The sequence below is a fragment of the Phocoena phocoena genome, chromosome 6 (assembly GCF_963924675.1).
Source record: "Phocoena phocoena chromosome 6, mPhoPho1.1, whole genome shotgun sequence".
NCBI lineage: Eukaryota > Metazoa > Chordata > Mammalia > Artiodactyla > Phocoenidae > Phocoena > Phocoena phocoena.
The window spans coordinates 70822899-70844676 of NC_089224.1; the positions used below are offsets into that span (position 1 = coordinate 70822899).

At 42.4% G+C, this 21778-nt stretch overlaps 1 protein-coding gene and 1 non-coding gene across 2 annotated transcripts in view; both read left to right on the forward strand.

Annotated features, from left to right (window-relative positions):
- The first annotated feature begins 634 nt into the window (after positions 1-634).
- The window catches only part of OSTF1 (osteoclast stimulating factor 1), a 49150-nt gene continuing 28006 nt past the window's right edge, over positions 635-21778 (forward strand). Inside the window, exon 1 of the mRNA XM_065878546.1 lies at positions 635-1103. Coding sequence (XP_065734618.1) covers positions 1070-1103 — 34 coding nt within the window. The 5' untranslated portion in view covers positions 635-1069. The remainder of the gene's footprint in view (positions 1104-21778) is intronic.
- Positions 12864-12936, forward strand: TRNAA-UGC (transfer RNA alanine (anticodon UGC)). Its single transcript has one exon. It is a non-coding gene; the product is annotated as a tRNA-Ala (tRNA).

Below are 21778 nucleotides of genomic sequence, written 5' to 3' on the forward strand. Positions count from 1 at the left end.
ATTCTTAGGCTGTACAATAACAGGCAGCAGGAGGGCCGCAGTTAGTCAACCTCAACGCTAGAGGAGTCAAGCTGTCTCCTCTGGCAGGGATCAACACCTGACCCTGACCTCAGTGACTTCTCCCAACCACCTATCCGGTCTCTAGAAGGCAGACTCCCGTTTTCAGGATTATAAGGGGGCGTGAGGGCACTACACCATCACTAGTGCACGTCCTCCTTGGCAGGCCACTTATCAGCCCATTTAGGGTGGTAGGAGTCCCAAAAGGGCTTGCAAGACACAACGGGGCTCGGGCTCCAGCGCAGTAACACTCTGGAAACACCTCCAGGCCCCACGGAGTCTGCGCGGCGGGGCGTCAGGCAGGTACTCACCGGGCGCCAGTTCGAGTGGTCCCAAGCAAAGCGGTACAGGCGATTGCCAAGCGCGCCTGTCACTAACCCGCCGCAACCCCCGAAGCTCGTTAACCGAGAGGCCCACGGCCCCTTCTCCCGTGCCCCTCCCGGGTGAGAGGCGGCGCAGGGCTGAGGCGGCCAACTTAGGGCTCTGCCCAACCCTGAGCGGACGCAGCGCCCGGCTCCGGCCGGCGTTGGATGGGGCGGGACTCCGGCGAGCGTGGTTGCGCGCGCGCGCTCCTGCCCAGTCCAGCCCTTTCCCGTCCGGGGCGCGCGCGGCCAGGCCGGCCCCGGCGCGAGCCTGCGGCACCCCCGTTCGGCTCCCGCTGGTTCGGCCGCCGCGCGCGCCGCCGTGCGCGCCGCCCGCGCTACTGCAGCGGCGAAGCTGGCAGCCGGGGAGCCAATTAGCGCTCCGCGAGGCAGCGGCTACTTCCTCGTCTGCCCGGCTGCGCGCTCTGGACAGCTCTGTCGGCCGCGGGGCGGGGCGGGGCGGGGCACTTCGCCGAGCTGCTCTGCCTGCCTCTGCTCGTCCGGCTTCCCAGGGTGGACGCAGGTTCTTGAAGGCGCACCACTGCAAACCAGACATAAAGAAACTCTGAGGCGCCCGGAGTGCCGGCTGGAGGGGCATTCGGTTGGCTTTTCGTGCGTGGTCTTTAGAATCAGCCGCTCCAGGAAGAGAGATGTCGAAGCCGCCACCCAAACCGGTCAAACCAGGTAAGGAAGGTACTCGCTGGGTCCCCTGGCCGCCGCCGTGCCCTGCGCTCCGTCTGCCACTTGGCAGGGCAGATCAGGCACGTACCCGGCCCCGAGCCTCGCTTTCGATGCCACCCACCAGGGTGGGAGTTGTTAGCGTTGCTGTGTTCGCTGCAGGGGACGGATCGTTTTGGATAGCAAGAAGATTTTCGAGGAATTTTTAAAATTTGATTTTTAAAGAGGAGTCACCCTCGGCTTTGCAGCATTGTCATTCGCTGCAACTTTCCAGTCGACGTGATGGCTACGTCCCATTGAGATTTCCTGGAAGACAGGGCCATTGATCTCCCTTAGGAAAAAAAATTAAATAAATGTCTTGAAATGGTTTTTTAGCCACTTCCTCTTTTTTTTTTTTTTTTTCAGTGTGTGTCGCTGTCAAGTTTGAGCTCTTGACCGGCCAAAGCGAACGGGAAGTGCGCTGCTGGTAGGGTGGGGTGGGTGAATGAGTGTCCGCAAATTGACCTCGAGATCTTGGGAAAAGCTTTTAGAAAGCTGCACTCGAGCTCCTGACTAGAAGAATCTAGGCTGCGGCAGAGTAATCTCAGCTATTACTATTCGGAAGTGTCACTTTATCATGCAGTACAAGTCGTTTGCCTGCGCTCCCTCAGTGAATTAGGCGAGTTAAGCTGGAGAGGGTGAGCTTACTAAGTTCCTCAAGCAGCTTTCTTGGCCGATAGTCCTTGTTCATTTTTTATTCGATCCTTGGAATATTTTCTGGGACATGGAGAAAGGAGAATTTAAAAGCGACTGAGGTATTTCAGTTCAACACTGTAATAAACTCTTTCGTGCATTCATTGAGTAGGTAGTTACTGAAAACGTGGGAAATGGAAGAGAAGTGGATCTGAACTTTTTTCTTCCAATCTCATGCAACTTCATTCAGTATAGCACAGGCTGAAATTTATCCATTTACATCAAATTTCGAAGTAACCTTGATTAGGAAGGAATAATTTCAGTGATTAATTTTTTTCTTGATTTTTCTAAACTTTAGTCAAGCACTTCAACTTTCATGGTTATCCAGTTTTCTTCCTTTACCATCATACAGTGGTAGTTTCAAATCATTTTATTTGAAAATTATGTACATACTCACATATATGACATAGTCATTCACTGAGGACTTAAATTTTGCTGGGCTGGGTGTGACTTTGTTGGCACTTTGGCTCCGCTGTGAGCAATGGTGGAGAAAGGCTGGAAGTGGGCTCTATGCTTCTTTAGATATGGAGTCTGATGAAGAATTTGCATTTTAAGTCTGTTTGTAGGACGCAGCAGCCTTCTAAACTCAGGTGTAAATCAGGACCTCAAGTAACCAACAAAGAAGAGTTGTTCTTTGATAGCTAAACAGAATACTTTATTTCAGAGAAGGTCCTGAAAAGCCGTTCATGAGGTTTTTCATCTCTAGACGTTAAGTGATGTCTGTGCTGTAGCAGGAGGGACATCAACGTGATGTGTATGTGTGTGTTTGCCGAGGTGTGGCTTAGGGATCACACGGTCATGGCCGTGAAAGCCCGGAATACTAACCAATAAGGCCACCGAGGAACTCCCTCACAAAGACTTTTTAAAAAGAGACTTTATTCTGAGTCTTGAGGTAAAGATGGGCCAAAAGATGTTGAATGAGATTTGGACTAGAATCCTCTCATTCTAAGCACGTTTGATAACCTTCCTCTGTAGTTGGAAGCCTGATGTCTGACCTTGACCAATTCTTGTAAATGGCTTATTGATTTTGGTGGTGGAAGTAAAGTGATATAAATATTTCACTTGTCTTGGGAAAATAAATTAGTGGGACTTTGAAGAAGCATATGTCAGTGTTTTGGGTTCTTTCATATTTACAGTAAAAACATCATAAAACTTCAAAGATGTCACACATATGTTGCTTATATAACACCTTTGAGAGGGAAAAGGTTTTCACCTAAAATGATCTGGAGTTTTGTATAATTTTTTCTTCTCTGAATAAATGAATTAGTTAAAGGTGAGATACGGAGTTGGCTCGAGGTGTGCTCATGAATAATTCTCCTTCATAAACTTGATGCTCTGTTAATACTTGATGGCAGAATAAAGTGTGAGAAACATCTTGAAAACTCCAGAATGACGATGATGACTATAATAGTAATAGTTAACATTTATTTGGCCCTGAGTGTCAGGCACTGTGCCAAGTACTTTGTATGCTCTGTCTCATTTAATTGTTCTAATTTCCCTGAGGTGGATCCTAATATCCCCATTTTATGGATGAAATAGGACTTAGTGAGGTTAAATAAACTTTGTAAGGTCTCAAAGCTAGGAAGTGGTTGGTTTGGCCTGGGAATGGAACAAAAGCCTTAACTGGAGTCTATGCATTTTGGGCAGAGAAACCTGTGAGGGTTCTATTAGGTTGGACCGGGTTTACTTGGGCAGCCACCTTTATTAACTTATGCAGTTGTATTATTTGCATTTGCTTTGTATAGCTCCCCTCTTTAATTGGATCTGTATTAGACTATTTGACACTTAAAATTGTTTTTTAATTTTATATTGGAGCATAGTTGATTAACAATATTTGACACTTTTTGAGAGTAGAATAGTCTCTTGTTTCTTTGTAACTGCACAGCAACTAAACTTTGTATGTGTGGCAGTTACATAAAAAGTCTTGATACATAATAAAGTCTTTGTCTAGAAGAAAGCAGGGGAGACTGTGATTGGGCATATCTTGTAGCTTCACATTAAATAGCAAAGGCTGGAGGCAGTGTCCATCAACACGACTTCTGGAAGTAGTGGGGTCCCCTCCCTCTTGTGTTTTCAGTGTTCCCATGGTTTGACTTCAGTGGGACTAAGTGATGAGCTTTTCTGACATGCCTCTGTAAGGGAGAAAAAAACTTTTCCTCTACGCACTTAGGTTTGATATCTAGTTACTGTGAATTAACTGAATTAAAGTAACAAAAAACCAGATTAACAGGAGGAAAAGGCATACAAGTTGAATTGATGTTTTTAATTTTATGTGTGTAAGGGCTATACAGAAAAGAAGGGAAAATCCAAAGAAGTGGTTAGACTTGGACATTTATATACCACTTTAACAAAGGGCAACACATTGTAGAGAAGGGACTAAAAGGAAAGAGGCGTTGAACTTCTGGGGGAGTAAATTGTGGGAAGGTAGAGATATGGGGAAACTAATGGAAAATAAGAGTTATTTTAGTAAGGTTTGCTTATGCAGACTCATCTCTGTGCCATCTCTATCCCTGGTGATAAGGGTTCTTCTCCTCTGTCTTTAATGGGGGACCTACAGGAGGAGGATACCTTCATGGGGAATTTATGCCTTGCTTTCAGGCAGATGGGGGAGGGCTCAGAGTCCTTCCTGTGTCTGCCTTTTCTCAATTGCCTTCAACTCAAAATAATCCTTATGCCAAAGTGGCATACTTTGGGTTGACATTTTCTGATCCCCTTCACCTCATACTTCACGTCCAATGAAGACCATCGCCAAATTTGTCCTCACTTGCTTAATGGCCAGGGGAAGCAAAATACATGGGGGTGAGGAGAGGAAGAGAGAGAGGGGGCAGACACACCCTTTTAGTGGGCTGATGTGAACTATTCAGTCAAAATTCTCTATTGACTTGTCATTCATATTTCAATAAAGCTGGGGAAAAAAGATTCTCTATCAGATAAATTAAGGGACTTTGGGAAAAGAGTTTCAGACACCAGTATGGAAAGAGATTTCTGATTCTTACTGCATGGTACTCTATTGTATTTATTTAACCAGACCCGTATTAAAATGTGCTTCGATTGTTTCCACTCTTTTGTTATAGCAAATAGTGTTACAACAACCTTGTTGCTTACCTGTGTGAGTATATCCACAGGACAAAGTCCTGGCAGTGGGATTGTTGTGTCAGAGGGTATGTGCGTTGCCATATTCACAGACATTTCCAAAATGCTCTCCAAAGAGGTTGTACTAATATACTTTCCTACCAAAAATGTGTGAGCACGCCTTACACAGAAAAATTACAACGCATGTGATAGGAGATATTATCAAAGTGTGGTCAGAGGTCTAGGAAGTACAAGGCAAGGAGCTTGAGGAAGCCGAAAAGGTGTCACAGAAGAGGGGAAAATTAAGCAGGGTCTTGAATGCTGAGTAAGAATTTGGTAGGCAGAAAAGAGGGAAAAGTCGTTTGACGTGGACAGAAATGAAATAACTTGGCATGACGTCCTGCCCGCGTTTGATTGACTGCGTAGGAGCTGAGCTTCGCTCACAGAAGCCAGGGGGATTTGGTGTGGAACTGTGAACCAGAGAAATTTGTTCTGAATTAAAGAGAAAGCCGTTTGCCTAGCGTAGCAGGTTGTGGAAAACAGTATCGCTCCACACAGAAAGCAAGCATTTGAACGTCCACATGTGAGCCATCTACTCATGTGCTTATCTGTTTGTTAGAGTGTTAACAAGAGCTGTGGGTGGTAGTTTGCAGAAATGAGTTAAAGAGGGCCACAGCTTCAACTCACTTACACAAGTCACTGGTGGGACTGCTGAGGTCACCTCCTTTTTATTAGTTCTTGCCAGTTGTTTCCCACTCACTGTTTGAGTATCTGTAGAATTTTTAGAAAGTTACAAGGCAAATCCCTCAATTTACTCTCAGGGTAAGAGTTAGGAGAGAGTTTTGTATTTGTGCATTTTGATTAGCATGTTCAACTTGTTAGCATTCCTTAGAATTTGATAAATTACCTTGGTTTTATATTCTTGGAACGAAAGAATGTACTCATTCTTTTCTTTTTTTTGTACCCCCCTGTGGACATGAATTTATTAGAGGAGCCAGGTCAGAGTGGGTACAAGTTGCAGGTTGAGAGGAAGGGGCAGGGGGCATGGGCAGCCCTGCCAGCCTGAAGCCAAGAAGACAGGAGGCCGGAGGGGACACAACCAGTAGAGCACTGAGTCAGCAGGCGAGCAGACAGGCTGTTCTTCACCCTCCAAGTGTCAGGGCCGACGGCAGAGCAGCAGCTTCGAGAGGGTGTGGAGAATGTAGGTGCCTGGCTCCAGTTGCGGCTAGGTGGGCAAGACAGTGAGGAAGCCCCCCACCCCAGGGGTCTTCAGCCACTGAGAGACTAGCTTGGGAGGGAGGGCAGTGCCACTCAGGGTTTTGGGAAGGGCACTTGGGTAAGACGGGCAAAAGGTGGAGGTGATGGCTGTAGCAAGAGGGCAAGCCACAGAGGGGACAGTGGGATGGCGAGAGGTCGGGGGTCCCGGGGTTGGGGGGAGGGATCTGAGGGTTCCTTCCCAGTCTGGTGCTCCTGTTTCCCAGGAACCTAAAAGCAATTTAAATTCAAGTTCAGGAAGACCCTAGAGATGGATCTAGGGTCTCTAGACCAAGTTGATTCTCTTGCTGGAGGGTCTGCCTCCAGCCTCTTACAATGATCTGAAAGCAGCCCTAGAGAGTCTTTCTGGCATCCCTTCACTCCAGGGATTTTGGTAGGTTCTGAGAAACTCATGGGTTCTATTTCAGGATTCTCTCATCTGTGAGGAAAGGCTTGATTCAACTCACTTGTATGAGACAAGGAAATTACTTCCACCTGGAGGGTGTTCTGGAGTGGCTGTTTTCTTCTTGGAATTTCTTGACCCAATCCATGCTTAGGGGGAGGACCCCTCCAAATTCCAGCTCTCTGAGCATAGATGAGGGCAGCTAGAGGCTGAGAGGAGCTCCTCCAGGCTTTTGGCACAGTTGGCAGGTATCTCAAGACTCCAGATTTGGAAGATTCCAGACTCTCATATTTCCTTTCTCGGAAACCAGGCTCTTAGGACTATCTCTAAAATGTTGCCTATCCATGTTTACAGGGTTTGGGGGCTGCTTTTTGGGCCCATTGTTTTGATGAGTCAGTGCAAGTTTGTTGACAGTAGCCTTGGGAGGACCTAAACTGGTTTTTCAGGCAAAGAAACTGGCTGGGAAACATAGCAACAGACACCATTCCCTCCAAAGTTCGTTTCTGAACGGTATACCAAACCGGAGATAGTTTTCAACGTTGTTTTTCTGTTGAGGAGTAAATCATTCTCTGTTATTCGTCTGTACTCAGGTTCTAAATCTAAGACACCCAAGCAGCTGCTAACCACAGCCTGGGCCTACGTTAAGCAGAGCCGTGAAGTGGGAGTCAACTGCTTAGGGTGACTGCCCACTTCCTCTTTCAGGGAGTCTGTCCCATCCATAGGGCTGCTTCTAGTTCTTGCCTAACACCTTGCCACTCTTGAGGGCCAATTCTATACCTAAATATTGGGTCTCTAAATGGTCCCTAGGACTTGACACTGGTTTAGTAGGAGCTCTGTTCTCCATGATGGGTTCCTGCCCATTTCCTGATTCGTGGTTGGTACTGGGTCTCCCTGATGTTTTGACATCTAGCCAGGCACTCTCTTATTAACTGGCCCTGGGATATCTGCTGCCCTGAACCCTTATCATTAGCTTGCTTGGACACGTGCTCCATGTTGTACGGCCCTTTGGCTAACGCACCCGTGCCTTTCCAATATGCTGTGACCTTAAGATTGGCGTCCGTCTGTGTCTGCTCTTAGATGGATTTCCCCTGGGGCACCCATCCTTCAGACCTAACCTTTGGCACACCTGAGTGCCGTAGCCAGTTGTTGTTGGAGCTCTGATTTTGGTACCTCTGGGACCAGGGCCACATGCCCAGAGAGCCTTATAATATCCCGCTCAGGACCATTCTGGTTTTCGTTGCTGACATCACCTGGAACTTGGTTTCCTCTTGTCTTAGTTCCACGGGCCTCTGAGAATAAACTCACTGCTTCACATCTGATGAGTAAATTCACCTGCAGTATTAAACCAATCATTGATTTATCAAAATCCCCTTCCCCAATGTGCTTACCTTAAAAAATAAGCTATAAGTAAGATTACTGAGACAGAAATTCGCTTTTCAAATGAACTAGTCTTTAGTAATAGGAATTTAAGCATAAAGATGGGCTAATTAGGGCAGATATTCTAGGACCAAGCTGTGATCTGGAAGAGAGGGATGCAGAATATAGTAATGGGAAATGGACATTAGTTTTGGGGTGAAGTTCTGGTCCCAGTTTTTTTTTTTATTAACTTGCTAGGTCACTTTGATAAGCAGTCCCTAGACTACTCTGGGCCTCAGTTTTTCGTTTGATTCTAAATTTGATTCTGAATCTTTATTGCCTTAGACTGACTTTTCAGATAATTCCCCAAGTTTCTACATGATTTCATCCTGTGCTTTTTATAGAGGCCCTGGACATTTTCGGTAAGCCCTACCCATCTTCCTGCTACTATCAGTCTTCAGTGCCACGTGAGTGCAAACATGGAGGAATTAAATACTTTTTAAAGGCAGTCCATAAATCCAGATTTCTATGAGAGAGAGAGAAAAGAGAGAGAAGGATGGGAAGTGGGTTAGGGTGGGGACATAATGTATTCTTAATTAGGTCTGATCTGATTTCATTTAGGTCTCTGGCTACACAGGGCAGTGGAGTTTTGGGTTTTTTTTTTTTTTTTGCAGCTGCCTAGAAGGCAACATTGGGATGGCTCTGCAGAAATGTGTCTGGGGTCTGCATGCGCGGATTCCAGTAAGACCCTCGCAAACTGTAGCCATCATGTGGACATTTGTGTTCGGAAAATGTATAACATTAATTATAACTCAATAATATCAGCTCCATAGATTTGAGATCTAAGAATATATCTTCGGCTAGTTTTGTTTTTTGCTTTTTTGGGCTGCGTTGGGTCTTCATTGCTGCGCACAGGCTTTGTCTAGTTGTGGTGAGGGGGGCCTACTCTTTGTTGTGGTGCGTGGGCTTCTTGTGGTGGCTTCTCGTTGCAGAGCACAGGCTCTAGGTGCGCGGGCTTCAGTAGTTGTGGCATGCAGGCTCAGTAGTTGTGGCTCACAGGCTCTAGAGGGCAGGCTCAGTAGTTGTGGCACATGGGCTTAGTTGCTCTGCGGCATGTGAGATCTTCCTGGACCAGGGCTTGAACCCATGTCCCCTGCATTGGCAGGCCGATTCTTAACCACTGCGCCACCAGGGAAGCCCTTTGGCTAGTTTTTAGAAATTAATTCTCTGTGTAAAATACTGTTCAGAATCCCCTTTTCTCCTCGTTTTTTTTTTTTTCCTGTCTTTATTGGAGGTGATAATTTTAAGCCATGAATTCAAGTTCAGACCTCGCCGTATAGAAATTCTCACATTTCATTCCAGGAAGGAGGGTTTTCAGTGCTTCTCTCTAAAAGAGGATTGACAGTCTTCCTCTAAGAGAGTGGTTCTCAGCCGACCCATCACTCTGTCCGTTCTGTAGATCTGACACAAGAAACCAACTTTTTAAAGAAAAAAACATTTACATGCTTACAGGGCTTCTGATATAATGACAGTGTTAAGAACATAGAATTGTACTGACGGGAATAAGTTTTATTGCTATAACTTTAGAACTCACACACAAAAAATTTGTTTCATAGTTAAAAATTATTATAGTGCTCTTGAGTGTTAATTTTCCACTAAATACCTTTAAGACTGTAGGTAAAGAACTTCAATTTGTTAGGACAGATGACAAGAGAAGGCGGGGTGCTTCTGCATCTGGACGGTGGGTACTGAAGGAGGGCAAATTCCTAGTAATTATTATGAAAGCCTGCAATTTGGATGACTGTTGCATATTGGTGGAAAGCCATTGCCCTAGAGAGCGTGGAGTTTTCCCTCTTCTGTCCCTGTGGGCAGAGAGGTTATTTGCACTGTCTACCCATCCACATTGTAAACAACAAATAGTTCTGCAAGGTCAAGGGAAAGGACCAGCAGTATTCCTAGAAGTTTAAGAACAAGTTCCAATGTCTCAATACTTTGCCTTCCCCCATGACCCTGTGTTAATAAAAAAGAGAAGTGATCTTCTGGGCATCCATTAATGAAAAAGAGTTAAGAAAAAGTCCAGAGCAATTTGCAGTCTCAGGAGTAGGTGTGAAAGGTGCCTTGGGCCTTCTAGTGGCTGAGGTTAGTCACTGAAAGTAAGTGTAGAACCCTCAGGAATGTTATCACAGCTCCTGCCCAAGGCCTTGAGTAGAAAGGAGATTTTCATAAGAATGGTCCTGTAATTATTACCCTATGTTAATTATAACCCCAGAAAACTAGACCTTTTTGTTTGTCTCTCTGTAGCCTTGTCCTTCTCTAGGGGAAATCCTAAGGACTCCCTTCTCTCTTCTCTGTTCCTCCTCCCAACAGCTGATCTGGTTTGGGAAAATACCTGAACATTTCTTGGGGTTAAGATTCTCCCCTGACCTTTTCCAGGAGTCACTTGGTCTCTTTGGGTCTTCCCAGACCTTCCAGCTGTAGCCCCTCCTTTCCATAGACAATCTTGACTTTCAGGACCAGGTGAGTTGGGCAGAGGAACTCATCACCTAGGGCATCCCCTTGCCAGGGCTGAGTCTTCAACAATGCCAGGTCTGGCCCTGGAATGGCCGATGGGCGTAGCTTCCACTAGAGGTGTCCTGTCCAACGTTTCTGGGGCCACTGGGCAAGGCTCACCACTTTCATGCCAGGAATGTGACCCTTTGGAATACTTCATAAACCTTTTGAAGGAGCACTGTTGTGTGACTTGAGAAAGGATGCAATTAGGGAAACAATTTCCAGTTTAAAAGCTGTTGTCTTAGTGAGTAGATGATCTTAGAAGGAATGAATGTCTTAGACATCTTGTTGGTTTCCTATAGATGGCCTCTCTGAATTCACTTTCCTGGTTTTGGTTCTGTTATAATTTTGGATAGGGACTTTTTTTTTTTTTTAACATCTTTATTGGAGTATAACTGCTTTACAATGGTGTGATAGTTTCTGCTTTAAAACAAAGTGAATCAGCTATACATATACATATATCCTCATATCTCTTCCTTCTTGGGTCTCCCTCCCATCCTTCCTCTCCCACCCCTCTAGGTGGTCACAAAGCACCAAGCTGATCTCCCTGTGCTATGTGGCTGCTTTCCACTAGCAATCTATTTTACATTTGCTAGTGTATATAAGTCCATGCCACTCTCTCACTTCATCCCAGCTTACCCTTTGCCCTCCCCTTATCCTCAAGTCCATTCTCTACATCTGCGTCTGTCTTTATTCCTGTCCTGCCCCTAGGTTCTTAAGAACCATTTTTTTTTTAGGTTCCATATATATGTGTTAACATACGGTATTTGTTTTTCTCTTTCTGACTTACTTCACTCTGTCTGACAGACTCTAGGTAACCATCCACCTCACTGCAAATAACTCAATTTAGTTTCTTTTTATGGCTGAGTAATATTCCATTGTATATATGTGTCACATCTTCTTTATCCATTCATCTGTCGATGGACACTTTGGTTGCTTCCATGTCCTGGCTATTATAAATAGTGCTGCAATGAACATTGGGGTCCATGTGTCTTTGGGAATTATGGTTTTCTCTGGGTATATGCCCAGTAGTGGGATTGCTGGATCATATGGTAATTCTATTTTTAGTTTTTTAAGGAACCTCCATACTGTTCTCCATAGTGGCTGTATCAATTTACATTCCCACCAACAGTGCAAGACGGTTCCCTTCTCTCCACACCCACTCCAGCATTTATTGTTTGTGGTGGATAGGGACTTTTTCAGAGTCTCTCATATGTGCTGCAGAAGAAAATTTTAATTCTTTTTCTGAACTGAGAGGGGCTCAGTTTCAAGGTTATTGCTTATTCTTTGCCATCTAATTACTTTTTCTTGTTGTGTTTGATAATATTTTTCACACATCCAGAGTTTGTATTATTATACAAGAGTTCTAGGATTAACTAGAAATAGTAAAATGCTCTCGCTACAGATTTGACCCCTGTGTGTCCATCCGGTAAGCATGAAGTGAGTACTTTACTTAAGCTCTGTTCTATATCTCTAGAGATTCTCTTATTCTTCCTTTAGATACAGTGTATATCTTTGTCCCTATATCAGGTTTTAAAGGGGTTCTGCTTTAAATAAAGGAAACATTTTTTTCATCATGTTATCTTGCTAGTGTGTGTCTTTATAGAGGGCTAAAACCATTTTTGTTGCTGTTTTTGCAAATTTTTATTTCCCATGTACTAATTCCCAAGGAATTAGTCATTCATGAAGTTTGAAGTTTAAGCTTGTGCATTTATTATTTGCTCAAATTAAAAAAAAATCTCTTGAAATAAAATAATTTCCAAGGCCATTTTTTAATATATTCTGAGAATATTTTATTATTGCAAGGAGTACCAGATATCTAAATCTGAAAAATTTCCATTTGGTCTCTAAACACTGGTTACACACATTCATACCGTAAATGTAAGGATAAGTATTTTTGGTGAAAAATTTTTCGTTTTGTGTGTGTGTGTGTGTGTGTGTGTGTGTGTGTGTGTTTCCTTGGGCCTGATGTGCAAAATATTTCTTAATGTGGGTATCAGAAAAATTTGAGAAATCTCTAGCCCATCTGTGCTCTGGTCCCCAGCCTAATCTCTCACCATTTCTCCTGCCAGGCTTCAGGCACATTGATCTACGTGACATTCCTAGGCCACCCTTTCTGGCCTCCAGCCCCTCTGTCTGTATACTGCTGTTTCCCAGGTCTGCCCTACCCTGTCGCCTGCCTCTCTTTGCCACTCCTGACATTTTTCCAAAAACAAAGTGTGTGCCCTCTCCCATACAGCCAGCACTGACCTAAGAGTTTACCCACTGTCTGTGTTGCTTACATGATCCCTGTATTCTCATTTTTGTGAGCATACTTGGCATTACAATTGCTTGTCTTTCCATCAATTCTTTTTTTTAGTAGTGAGATCAGAGAGTCAAAGAGGACAAAGGAGGGGAATTCCCTGGTGGTCCAGTGGTTAGGACTCCATGCTCTGCTTGCTGAGGGCCCAGGTTCGATCCCTGGTTGGGGAACTAAAATCCCACAAGCCGTGCAGTATGGCCAAAAAAAAAGAAAAGGACTCATGTTAATAAATACTCTGCCGATAAATAAAGTACACATAATTTTTAGGTTGTCCTTCAATAGGGCATTAAAAGAGACCATGTTTTCCTGGTTATGCATGGGCTTTGTATTCTTTGTAGACAATTAAGAAAATAGAGAAGAAAATAAACATGACTCATAGTTCTACCACCCAGAGATTACATTGTGTTGTTTCCTCCCGGTTTTTCTTCTGTGAATATCTTTATATTACATAGCTGATTGTATGTATAAATTACCACCAGTGATATTATATTTACATAACATAAGCATATCCCCCCAAAGCTAATTTTTTTAAAGATCATGATAAATCCTTTTTTTTTTTTTTTTGCGGTATGTGGGCCTCTCACTGCTGCGGCCACTCCCGTTGCGGAGCACAGGCTCCGGACGCACAGGCTCAGCGGCCATGGCTCAGGGGCCCAGCTGCTCCGCGGCATGTGGGATCTTCCCGGACCGGGGCACGAACCCGCATCCCTTGCATCGGCAGGCGGACTCTCAATCAATGCGCCACCAGGGAAGCCCCCATAAATCCTTTTATTATTATTATTGTGGTAACCTGTATAACAACATATGTATACATTTAACATGTTCATGCATTTCTGTAATTCTGTATTCATTGCTGTTATGGACTTAATGTTTATGTTCCCCCAAAATTCATGTATTGAAGTCCTAACCCACAGTGTGATGGGGATGGGGCCTTGGGGAAGTAATTAAGGTTAGATTGGGTCATGAGGGTGGGGCCCACATTATGGGATTAGTGTTTTTGTAAGATGAGGAAGAAAGATCTCTTTATCTGTGCCTGTACAGAGGAAAGGCCATGTGAGCACACAGTGAGAAGGCAGCCATCTGCCAGCCAGGAAGAGTGCTCTCACCAGTACCCAAATTGACCAGCACCTTGATCCTGGACTTCCTAGCCTCTAGAACTGTAAGAAGTAAATGTTTGCTGCGTAAGCACCCAGTCTATAGTATTTTGTTGAGGAAGCCTGAGCTGACTGAGGACAATGACTATAGGTTTCAAAAATGACAACTTAAAACTCTCATTGAATTTTTTTTTTTTTTTTTTTGCTGTACACGGGCCTCTCACTGTTGTGGCCTCTCCCGTCGTGGAGCACAGGCTCCGGACACGCAGGCTCAGCAGCCATGGCTCACGGGCCCAGCCGCTCCGCGGCATGTGGTATCCTCCCGGACTCGGGCATGAACCTGTGTGCCCTGCATCGGCAGGCAGACTCTCAACCACTGCGCCACCAGGGAAGCCCCCCATTGAATTTTTTAATAGCCACTAAGGGATATAATATTGGATGTTATGCTTTGTTTGCTTAACAAAAGCATTTCAGTTTCTCTGTGGGGGTCTTGTGAATGATAAATTATCTAATATACAGGATACATAGGCTATATATATAATATAGGATATATATATCTAATATATAGGATATATGTAATATATAGGGTTTTGATAAGGCCATCTTGCCAGTGAAGATAAAAACTCAAGGAATAAGGAATAAGGTAAAAACTTATAGTAATTAATAAAAGCTAACACTTATGGGCACATACAATACCTGAGGAACTGCACTCAGTACTTTACATATATAAATTTGTTTAAACCCATTTAATCCCAGTGTGCCAGCATTAAAAGCTCAGATCTTTTGGAGCCACATCCAGAGTGTTTAGAGCATGAGCCCTGGAGCCAGACAGCATGGGTTTAAACCTCACCTCTGCCACTTCCTAGCTGTGTAGACCTGGACTAGTTACCCCTTCTAACCTCAGTTTCCTCAGCTGTAACGTAGTCTTAATAAAGTATTTATGTCCCAGGATTGTTTTGAGGATTAAAAGAGTTGCTGCAAGTCAGCACTTTGCATGGTGTCTGGTCCGTGGTAAGTGTCCCATAAATGTGAGCTTAAATGGGTCATTCCCTTTTAGATTAGAGGTTCCGGTGTTAGGGAATTTTCTATTTCAATCTTGGATGTATGCACTCATTTCCCATAGGACAAGGCCGAGCCCCAGACTGCTTGCGGGGCCAGTGAGAGGCAGGCCCAAAAGCTCCTCAGCCTGTGACATATGCTTCTTTGGTCTGACTTGTCCTTCACAGGAAAAGGGGGACCATGGGATAGAGGGCAGCAGACTTTTTCTGTAAAGGTACAGATAGTAAATATTTTAGGCTTTGTGGGCCACAGATGGTCTCTGTTATAACCACTCAACCCTGCCATTGGAATGGGGAAGCAGCCGTAGAGGATACACAAATATTGGCTCCATTCCAGAAAACCTTTATTTATGGACACAGCAGTTTGAATTTCAGATAACTTTCATATGTCATGAAATATTTTTTCGATCCTCCCTCCCCCGCTCCCTCCCAACCATTTAAAAATGTAAAGCCATTCTTTTTTTTTTAATCTTTATTGGAGTATAATTGCTTCAAAATACTGTGTTAGTTTCTGTTGTACAACAAAGTGAATCAGCCATATGCATACACATGTCCCCATTCTTAATTCTTAGCTCACAGGTTGTACAGAAACAGGCGTTGCTGTCATGAGTCAGCCCTCAGACTCATCTTGCCCTTTTGCAGAAGGTGCTGTGGCCTTTTTTCTTTAAGTTCCAAGGACTGAAATAAATAGTTTTCTTCCATTCTTCCCCCTGGTCTCCTTGTCAAACTGACTCTGGAAGCACGGTGTCTAGAGATGAAGGGTTTTACAGGCCATTGCTCTTTTGTCTAATTTTTAACCAGTCAAGACATGGTTGGCAGTGAGCTTGTCTTTTGAACCCTGCTCTTACGGACTTCTGTGTTATACCGCAGAGAAGAAATAAAAATAACCAGCAGATATGGCCCCTCAAGATGTGAAAGTAACCAGCTTTGCCGAAAGGCACTGCAAAGTATAAAGCAAAGGAAAAAATGGATAAGAAAGGCACACTGTTAATAAACAGAACCCTCTTGTCAGAAAACACACTGCCTACTGTTTTTAATAAGTCTGCCATTCCTGCAGCTGCAATCAAGACACGTTTCAAATTCTTTAGTGTTTTTTTTTTTCCCCCTTCGGATTGCATAGGGTGGAAGCAGGGAAGAGGTGGTAGTGGAGTAAGGAGAGATGAAAACATTACGTTCATAGTCTTTTTTGTTAGTTATAGCCTTTAAAGGTATATGCAAATAGAGTTCGTTGGATTTGATTTAATTCATCCAAGAATATAAGTATGAGGGAAGAAACTTATTCTTTACATTGGAAACTCTTGGACATTGCTCTACTCACATGATGATTTTCTTTGCAAGAAAAAACATTTATTTTTCAAGAGCACTGGGCTTTTGTGGACTGACAAATAGAGATCGTCACCCTGAAGTCTGTTCTGAACTGACCACCTCATTTATGGGCGTTGGAATCCACAAAGCCCAGGGGAGCCCCGTGTTGGCCTAAGAGCACAGCTGTTTCCTTTCACCCCAGCAATAGAAATGATGACCTCGACTCTTGGATACTATCACATAGGCTCCTTCTTTTTTGTTTTTGAGCAGAAAACATCCTGTTTCATCATGCTTGTTTAATAGAATAATTTAAATATGCCTTGTAGAAATAACATTAATACTTTTACTTACCCTGAGACACATTTTTTTTATACCCACAGGATATAAATTAAGATTAATACTCCCTGCATTTGCTTAGATAAATGTGAGAAATATATGTACATAGTACATTCTTATTTTTCTATAATTTTTCCTTGTTCAAATAATTCTCTTCCTCATCTTTCTTTTTGATTGGTTATAATTATCTAAAATTCATTATAATATCCTCTTTTGGGGGTGATGGGAGAATATTATATTTTATATGCTAGCTGAATTTTGAGATTCATAAAGTAGAAGAATATTACCCATTCTTTAGAGTCCTGTAGCAAATTTCTAACTTGATCAGATAGTCTAGAGCAGTGGCTTTCAAACTTTTTTTGACCTTGACCTCCAATAAGAAATATATATGTTTTACTTCATGACCTGGTACATTCAAAAATACACACACACACACACACACACACACACACACACACACACACGAGCATAGGGGTACACAGAAGTTTACCTTCCCCTCATACTTCTTCCAAAGTCTGCCATTCAGCTTTGGATGACTGACCAAATGATGGAATGCCTACTTCAGTGTCAGTTTTGGCACACCAAGACTTGTACTTGATGAAGGATTGTAGATTGCATAGGTATCCCTTATGCCATGCCAGTGATGCAAACAAGGCATGCCATTTGGATTTACTGTTCTCTTAATATTCACTTTGAAAGATAGGTACATACTCTAAATGTAACTTAATTCAAATGGCCTCTTTGTACTTTATATATGAAAATTCTCTCAGTCAACTGAAAGTATAAATGTACATTTTTTATTGGAGAATAAAATATTGTGATAATTAATGATCGTGAGGCTATGAATTTTATATGTCCAAATGTTATTATATAAATAGTAAAAATCATAGGTGTGGATTGACAGTGTTGAGAGAATACAGTCCCTAATAATTTGGGGGAAACAATTGTCTCCTTTGTGGGATTGCTTTCAATGAAATTGCATCACCAGCATTGAGCAAATCTTCAAGCGCAGGAGATGAAGAGGAGGTAAGTCTTGACTTCAGTCAGTTTCTATTAGGGAGGAAGGACAGCTTACTAACTTGGTGGCAAAATCATCATCAGAAACAGCTACACCGGCAGAAGTAGCACCATAATATCTTGCTTTTACACAGACCTCATTTTAGAGAGAACATTTATTTAGTTTTGCAGAAGTTTTATCAGGGTGCAGTTGACAGTGCTGAGGAATTATGGTTCCTGCCCTTTTATATCAAACTTTAAATATGGGTCTACCAGGATTTTTAATAATAAAATTGTAATCATAATTAATTTTTGAATAAAATTTCAGGTTTATTCTTCTTTCCCGGTAGTTCATTCTGTAAAGGCAACATTTAGCTTTGGCAAATGTTGATTTTAATATTTGGCCATTTGGCATTATGCCAAAGTGTGTATTTGGTAAATTTCTAAAATAAACATTCATTTCTGCATCCATCTGTCCAGTCCTCCTAGTGAAACAAAAGTTTCACAAAGCCATAATTATTTCCATTATTTACAGTGTACTCTGGTCTTTTCTGTTTTATTTAATATTTTTAAAAGCCACTAAATTAGTTTTACCATCTACTAATATGTCATGATCTAGAGTTTAAAAATGTTGAGCCTCACTCTACTCTGGGGATAGTGACATTGTCTGGGAGGGGTCATTTTTGTATGCAAAATAAGGATGGTTTTCTTCCTCAGAAATGCATTTAAGATCTCAAAGACATGTTAAGACATAAAAAATGAATTAATGCTACTGCCAAGTAATTTTCTATAGTGGTTGTACCAGTTTACACACCTACTGGCAATGTCTGAGAATTCCAGTTGTTCCATATCCTTCTTAACACTTAGCGTTGTCAGTGTTTTGGGGTTTAACTATCATAGTGGGTGTGTAGTAGTTATCACAGCCATTTTAAATGAAGTCCATCTAAACTGTCTCATGCCTCCCAACATTTTTCAGCGAATGTAAATGAAATAGTCGATCTGTTACAGATGACTAAGTTCTGATGTTTTGAATAGTCATTCTTCTTGCCATTTATGGTATGTCTATCCATTGTGGTGAGCAGTCTGCTTTTAATGCTGTCCTAGTGGCTCACTCTAGAAGCTTTTCCTCCACTCTTCCACCAACAGAAAATAAAGTAGATCAGAAATTGTATGTTTGAGTTTGTAAGCCCCAAGTCCTTCTATGTGCTGCTTCAGGGCCTTAGTGCTGCAACAATACATATTCTTTTTGCAGACCTCAGAAACAGCAAATTCTCTTACTCGTTGCCTGTTCGAGACCCCATCCCAGATCCCCTTCCCTCTATCAACCTCAACTGCTATGGACAAGGATTAGTTTATTGAAGTCGGGGGTGAGGGGAGGTTGGGAGGTGGTAGTAGGGGAAGCGGTCAGCCTGACTCCAGAGGAAAATAGTGTTTGGCTGATGACTAGTGGACTCAGCCTTTCACTACAGGGTCTAGGTGGGGTTGCAAACAAAAGAGAAGGGTGTGCCCGGCAAGGTGGGGAGCCAGCTGCTGTTGGTGTCATAGGAATTTGCTTATCTTGCTTATGTTAGGAGGCCAGCCCTGCTGAAATCCTTCACACCATTCACATGCTAGTTCATGTTTATGAGAGTCACGTAAAGCATCAGGCAAAAGATTGGGCCTGTTTCCAGTCTTAATTCAGGGTGAATTCCAGGGTGACTTCAGGTAATTCATGCCATCTTCTCAGTTCCACTTTCTCCCTTCGTTGTATGTAAACAGACTTCTGCGAGAAAATGGTCAAGATGAAGGGTATCTGGAGAAGGCATCTAATTTAGCCTCTCTGCGCATACAAGAACACAACTATTTTACGATGTGAATCTGCCTTCATTAAATATGTTTGGAATTGATCAGTGCCTGCTCTTGATGACTTATTAAGATTGTTTTTTTGTTTGTTTGTGTTTTGGATGTCTGCAAGGACAATACTATAGAAACACAGAGTACCCTGATTTTTTTCCCTTTAGTACTCTGTGTAAACCTGTGCTATAGAATCTTGCACACAGTTGAATTAAATATGATGTAAAAATGATCAGTGAATTGAGTATTATTAATTGCTATTCTCTTGAGAGGCTATATCCAGGGTTGAAAGTCATCTGTTTTGCTTCTTTATGCTATTCTTTCATAACCTCTGCCTGCTTCTTTGTATTCTTTCATTTCTACTTGACTCAGCTTTGAGAATGGAATAAATTAAGGCCTAGAACTTTTATAATATATGAGTTAAAAGGGACCCACAAGGGGCTAATGTCTCAACATTAATTGAGAAAAAGGATCGTGTATGTGAAAGTGTTTTCTACAGCATTACATAGAGAGAGCGTTCCCTCGTATAATGGCCTAGAGGGTTGCCTGTTGTCCTCTGTTTAGTATAAATCAAGATGCAAATAAATCTCCAACTTCCTCTTAAGTTGTGAACATTTTAAGTAAGACAATCGCAAAAGATACAGTTACAAAAATCAGCGACTTAGTCACACTCCAAGTTTTCTTTTTCCAGGTTTTAAAATTTATACTGAATTTTCTCTAAGCTCGTTAAGTTGACATTGGATCTTGTTTCCAAAATCATACATAACCTGTCTCATCCCTGCCCTTCCCTCAAAGGAGCAAGAAAATTCTGTCATTATTGAGTTTGGTCACGAGTGGATGCTTCCTTGTGTAACTTCTCTTTGGAAAGTTTGAAGTAATCAAGATAGTTAATCTCTCCTCTCAGAGAGACAGGTCAGCAGAAAATATTTCTCCTGGCAGCTCCTCCTTCCATTTAATGTTTCCTTTCTTAGGCCTAAGGGTGTGGGGTAAAAAACAAACTCCAAACAAAAAAGAGTTTTCACTTTTGCTTCTAGAAGTGGCACTAGAATTCAGATCGCAAAAATAATGTTTTCTTGCAGCCACACTAAGTAACGGGATTTGAACGGCTCTTCTATATTAGGGCATTTAGAAGAAAGAATGATTCCCACCCCGCTATACCCGCAGTGAAAGTATCTTTATTGTTTTCATTGATAATAAAAGTTATACACGCTCAGTGTAATAAATTTAAACAATGCATGTAGAGTAGAATGTGAAGATTCCCATAATTGGTGTTTTCACTCAAGATGTTTGTGTGCTGTCAACATAAATAGATGGTACTTGGCATACTGTTCTATAACGTGTTTTTTTTTTTCCACTGAATATTTTGCAGGCTTTTTGCTACATCAGTGTCTGTGGGTCTGTCTGCAGCATTCTTTTTAAATGACTTTATCATAAGGTTGAATCAGAGTTGATTTACATAGTCCCTTCTTAATGGACATCATGTCATCTCTCATTTTCTGATGTTCTAAATTTGTGTCATTTAGTATGCTAGCCACCAGCCACTTGTGGCAATTTAGCCTTGTTCAAATTAAATAATGTGTAAAAATCAGTTCCTCAGTAGCCATATTTCAAGTGCTCAGTAGCTATATGTGAGTAGCACAGATGTAGAGCTTTTCCATCATTGCATAAAGTTGTATTGGACAGTGCTGTTCTAAACTACTGGTTTTCAGACTTTTTTTTGAGTACATGTTTCCGTTCCTTAATTCATCCATTCTTCATTCATTCAATAAATAATTATTAAGTGCTTCCTATGTGTCAGGCACTGTGCTAGGTACTTGGATATATCATTCATAAAACAAAACACCTACCCTCATAATGCTTAACATTCTATCAGCAGAAGGTTTTGACTACTCCCAGTAAATGTATTTATAAGTTGTATATGTATTCTATCATGCTATTATATTTTATTTACTTATTTATTAAATATTTATTTATTTATGGTCGCATCAGGTCTTAGTTGCGGCACGCAACTAAGATTTTTTTCATTGCAGCACTCAGGCTCTTCGTTGCGGTGTGTGGGCTTCTCTCTAGTTGTGGCGCACGGGCCCCAGAGCGCATGGGCTCAGTAGTTGTGGCATGCGGGCATGGTGGCCCCGCGATATGTGGGATCTTAGTTCCCCAACCAGAGGTAGAACCTGCATCCCCTGAATTAGAAGGTGGATTCTTAACCACTGGACAACCAGGGAAGTCCCAATCATGCTGTTATATTTTAAAACATGTTAAAATAGGAATGAAAATGAATAAGATAAAAATGTACATAATTTCTGAAGTAGTCTTCCTGTGTCCCACCTTGGGGACCACTGTTCTGAATAATGCCCTTGGACTAGGTGGTCATCTCTAAAGTTTCTTCC